This window comes from Paramisgurnus dabryanus, chromosome 2 (assembly GCF_030506205.2).
Source record: "Paramisgurnus dabryanus chromosome 2, PD_genome_1.1, whole genome shotgun sequence".
NCBI classification, from domain to species: domain Eukaryota; kingdom Metazoa; phylum Chordata; class Actinopteri; order Cypriniformes; family Cobitidae; genus Paramisgurnus; species Paramisgurnus dabryanus.
This window is the reverse complement of record NC_133338.1, coordinates 53894676-53900316: the sequence shown is the minus strand read 5'-3', so window position 1 is coordinate 53900316 and position 5641 is coordinate 53894676. Positions and strand designations below refer to the sequence as shown.

At 35.4% G+C, this 5641-nt stretch overlaps 1 protein-coding gene across 1 annotated transcript; it reads left to right on the top strand.

Annotated features, from left to right (window-relative positions):
• The first annotated feature begins 4079 nt into the window (after window positions 1-4079).
• Window positions 4080-5410, top strand: LOC135743770 (UDP-GlcNAc:betaGal beta-1,3-N-acetylglucosaminyltransferase 7-like). The gene has a single exon (XM_065261597.1). It carries the CDS (start codon window positions 4113-4115, stop codon window positions 5268-5270), a length of 1158 nt encoding a protein of 385 aa, XP_065117669.1. The 5' UTR covers window positions 4080-4112; the 3' UTR covers window positions 5271-5410.
• The last annotated feature ends 231 nt before the right edge of the window (window positions 5411-5641 follow it).

The following is a 5641-nucleotide window of genomic DNA, read 5'->3' as shown; positions in this document are numbered from 1 at the left end:
AGTTCAAGCCATACCTTTTTTATTCCCACAACACAATTACTTTGTCTTCAATGTTTAATCGTAAGTGACGTCAAATCACTGTACAAGGCTGTCATTATGCTCAGAATAGATCAAACTATTCATGTCTGTTTGGCAAGAGATTAAACCAACTCAGCATATTTGATCAGGTAAGATCATGCCTGTTAGATTGAAGTTAAGTAAAGGTCATAATACAATCTATTACTTAAAAATTCTCAATCCATAAAATCAACCACCTACTTACACCTAACTCTACATTCATTCATTCATTCATATTTGTATTTAGAATTAATATTATAAAAAAATCACAAAACAATTAAAAAAAGATGTCACCGGCTGCTACTGACCATACAGTTAATTTATATACCCACCAATAATTTATTGCCTAAACCCAATAATCTTTACCATATAAACACCCTTATAAATCACCTCTATACATCCTTATATTGCTTTAGTAAAGAATTTTATTCAAATGGTAAACTGTTTCCATAAGATTTTAAGCTCTACTCGTTATATAAACACCCTTAAATTTCACAATCACAAAAGTAAGTCACGCAACATCTTTGAAACGCCTCCGGGCAGTTATTTCAGTCATGCAGCACCAGAGGCGGCTCATGACTTCTCATCCGAGATGTGCAAATTTAAAATATGTGTTCAGAGTGTCGTGTGTTGCCCGTGTTTTCAAAATATGTGTTTGTTGCTTTATGTGAACCATGTGCATCATGTGTTTTGACAAAATAAGTGAACAGTGCTTGGTACACTAAAAAGATTTGAAGCCACTTGGGGACCTCTTTTGAGACTTTTGGAAGTTCAAAAATAGTATACTCTGTTATCATTTACTTTTATTTATTTTGAAATTCGTATCAGTTTTATTTACTTCTCCAATGGTGATATTACTGATTTACAACAAAACTGTATATATTTGCTAAATGCTGACTGAGGCAATCAAGATGTTTTCCCTTTTTTTTGCGTGTGAGTGTTTTCTTGTTGTCTACTGTTGGCTGTTGATTTATACTTTAAACTTTAAAACTTTAAATAAAATATATATAATAAATAAATAAATAAGTGAACAGTGTCCCAATATCAAGTGAGCTAGGGTCCTTACCAGTGCCCGAACATACCTATACGATATACTAATTCACGACTTCGGGAGCTAGGGAGCGAATTGAGACAGAGCCATAGTAATAATACTAAAATATGTATATTAAATAGTAAAGAACAAAACTGATCAGAGTACTGTAATTGTTCAATGTGGGCAATTTCTTATTCCTGTATAAAATTATTAGTCATTGCATTAGTCAGCGAAAAGGTTTTAACCCAAACGTCTGAAGAAAATGTAAAAATATGTACCCCCAGCTGTCACTGGGGCAGTACCCTTTAAAAAGTCCTGATATGTACCATAAGGTACAGATATGTACACATTTGGTACCAATATGTAACCTTTTAATATGTACCTCTGAGGCAGGGGCGCTGCTAAGGATTTTGGGCCCCATGAAAAGAAACTTGACAGGGCCCCCAACACAGCTTAGACTGTTTTCATATAAATGTACATAAAATCATGCGCTTTTATGGTATTTTTACTACCAATGGGGTGAGAAAATTTTACTTGAATTAAGTGTTTAAGAAAAAATAAATCTTATTTCACCATTTTTTTCACCCCATTGGCAGATCATTTTGCTTGTTTTGAGGACAATTTCACTTAAATTGTATATTAATTTGTCTTAAAACTAGACTCATTTACTTAGGTCATTTTGCTCATCAAGAAAAAGCATCTTAATTTAAGAATTTTTAGATATTTCTACTGAAAACAAGACAAAAATACTAAGTAAGAAAGTCATTTTTGGCAGTGTTGAACGTTTAACTAAAACTTTGTATTGTTATTTTTTCCAGCGTTTTCTTGACCTAACATGGGGAGAAAATTGATTTCCCTTATCATGCACTTTTAACACTAGAACGGCCACCAGCAGTCATTTTAACCGTAACATTAAAACTTATGCATTGCAAAAAAATGATTTTCAAGGAAAAAAATGTCTAAGTATTTTTTTTCTTGTTTTCAGTAAAATATCAGAAAATTCTTAAATTAAGATGGTTTTTCTTTAGCAAAACGACCCAAGAAAATAAGTCTAGTTTTTATACCAAAAATATTACATTTAAGGGATTTTGTGCATAAAACAAGCAAAAAAAATCTGCCAATGGAGTAAGCAAATTTTTCTTGAATTTTTCTTGAATCTAGTGTTTAAGAAAAATTTTCAAGATTTTTTTGCTTACCCCATTGGCAGATTTTTTTGCTTGTTTATTCACAAAATCACTTAAATTTAATATTTTTGGTCTAAAAACTAGATTCATTTTCTTGGGTCGTTTTGCTCATCATGAAAAAGCATCTTTATTTAAGAAATGTTAGATATTTTTAATGAAAACAAGACAAAACAACTAAGAATTTTTTTCTTGAAAATCATTTTTTGCAGTGTGGTAATTATCTTTAACACTAGAACGAACAGGGTGTCATTTTGACCGTTTTGAAATTTGCATAGTCAATAACTTTGTCTAAATAAATCATAAAGCCTTGCTGCTCCCTGACTGAAAACTAGATGCATTTTCATTAAAACTAGTTTAAATATTTATTGTGTGAATAAAAACAGAAATATAATCATTTCTATCTAACACGTCCACAGGCAGTCATTTTGCGCTGTTTAAATTGAGTTTTGCCAAGTTGATATTCTGCCGGCGCTATAAGTGAAGTCAAGCTGTGTTGCCTGGATTATACAATTTGAGCGGACTGAACCATTTAATGATAATTGAGAGGGGGAAAGGGGCCCACGGACGTTTGTGTTTCCTAAACAAATAAAAAAAAAATTTGATGCCAGGAAACAGCAAATAGAATAATTAAAAGTTAATAATTTTTACTATTAAATATTTTTTAGCACCACAATTTTGGGGGCTTCTCCGGGCCCCCTCTTACTCGTGGGCCCCGAGAATCGTCATTGTTTACCCCCCCCCTTTACAGCACCCCTGCTCTGAGGTACTAATATAAGCTCTTTAGGTCAGTGGCGGTTCTACATTTAATTGCATCCTGGGCGAGAATCCCTTCCACCCCCCATTAAAAAACACAAAATTCTGCACAAACAGTTATATTTTTATTTTATTAAAACAACATACTGTAGGTGAAAGAGAAAAATGTACTTCTTGCAAAAATTCATTATTACATTTGAAAAAAAAAAACAGTTATTTAACTACTGCAATTGCAAGAGAAATAAACCTTGAACATTGCCAAAAGACAATGAACACAATTCTGCACAAAATATGACACTATAATATATCAGAACTTAAATAAATATACACTAAATGCATAAATGTGCCAAAAATATATACAATCAGGTACATAAAAAATTTAACAAGAGCACCTGATGATTTTTTGACATTTTCCTGTCCATCTCTATTCACATTGGAGACCACACAATCCTTTTGTATTACCTATTTTTATAAGCCATTTCAAAATTTTCAGAAAAACAAAAATGAGCAGAAACTATAGGCCTGTATTTATAATATTTGGAAGAATGTTGACATTTTTCCAGTTTACAGTGGATCCCCTGTCCGTTCCATTTGGGAGAGACCCAGAGGTGAACTGTCCCCGGCGTCGCTCCCCACTTTCCCTGTCTGGCACAACTTCTGTGCGCCGAAACTTCTGAGCAAGCAGGGGCGCAAATTCCCCACATAGTAAAATGATATAGTAAAACTGCTTCACAGCGGTGTTTTTATTAATGCTTGTCGTGTCGCCCTCCCATGTTTAATGAAAAAATGCCGCCTGTGCCAAAAACTGTTACTTCTTTGGGTGCAAAGCTGTAATTTTTGAAAGGGTACCCACGACAGTGACAGCTGGGATACAAATTTGGACAATTTTTCTGACAGTTCAAGGAACACACATACTAATAAATATATAAATTGTAATGCACTGCGAATCACTTTGAATAAAGGCATCTGCCAGATGTGTAAATGTAATGTAAACATTCACTTTTTTATTTTCATCTAGGATGACAGTCAAAAAACGGCAGCAGTTTTACCAGCGCACATGCCTCTTGGTTTTCTTGGCATTAGTGATGTTAACTATCATCCAGATAGTCATCCAGACAGAAAACATCAGGCCACTACAGGACTTGTTGTGTTTAAAGCTCAGTGAGGATGAGGGCCGCAATCTTATTTCTGTAAACCTCCGGAACAAGAGTATGGACAGACCGGCAGTGCCTACAACCTGGGATATCATCAGCTCCAACTGCAGTGCCAACCCTAATTTCATATCCCAAGAGTGGTACATGAATCTTGAATCCAATTTCCAGCAATTTTTGCTTTACAGGCATTGTCGATACTTTCCTATCCTAATGAATCACCCGGAGAAGTGTGCTGGGGACATTGACTTGTTGATTGTGATTAAGTCGGTGATAACGCAACATGACCGGAGAGAGGTGATAAGGCAAACATGGGGCAAAGAGCAGATGGTCAACGAGAAAAGGATCAAAACCATTTTTCTTCTCGGGGTGTCTTCCAATCAAGAAGAGGTAGCCAACCATCAAAAACTTCTGGAATATGAGAATCAAATTTATGGGGATATCCTCCAGTGGGACTTCATGGATAGTTTCTTCAACCTCACCCTAAAGGAGATTCACTTCTTGAAATGGTTCTCCATGTACTGCAGAAATGCCCGGTACATCTTCAAAGGAGACGACGACGTGTTTGTCAGCATTTCCAACATCTTTGAATATCTGGATGCAAGCAAAGACGTGAAAGACCTCTTGGTCGGTCATGTTCTCTTTGATGCCAAGCCCATTCGCCAAAAGACGAACAAGTATTACATTCCTCATGTCTTGTATCGAAAGAAAAGCTACCCGCCGTATGCTGGTGGAGGAGGTTTCCTGATGGATGGCCCCCTTGCACGTAAACTTTACAAAGCATGTGAAACTGTGGAACTTTATCCCATCGATGATGTGTTTCTTGGGATGTGTCTAGAAGTGCTTAACGTAACCCCAATTCAACACAATGCTTTCAAAACTTTTGGGATTGTAAGCGAGCAAACTAGTCAAATGAATCGGGATCCGTGCTTTTATAGGAACTTGATATTGGTACATAAATTGCTCCCACCCGATCTAATCAACATGTGGAAGATGGTCAATAATAACTCAATAGATTGTTCGCTGCAAATTCATTTCTTAAAGTCACAAGATATGTTTTGGCATAAGAAAGAATATTCAACGAAAATTTAAATTAACTCAGATGTCTGGACAACTTAATTTATGTAGCTAATGAAGAAGCTTGTCATTCGCATAGCACGATGGATGGACATTTTTCAACAAACTTGGGAGTTAAATACAACATTCTTAAGAATGGTTTTATGAATGCTTACCTCCGAGATCCTTTCTGCTTCCATTTCATGAATGTGATCCAATGTTGTGTGTTTAATGAATATACTTGAAAAAAATGTTTTTGAAGGCAATTCAAGTTGGTGCAAGTAATGCACCAAAACTGATTGTGAGGAGAAGCCCGCTGTCAGTCTGCCCCGCTGTGGATGAACGTTACCATCACAGGTGTTTTTAAAGTTCATAAAATGAACATATTATTAGTGTGGCAATGATGT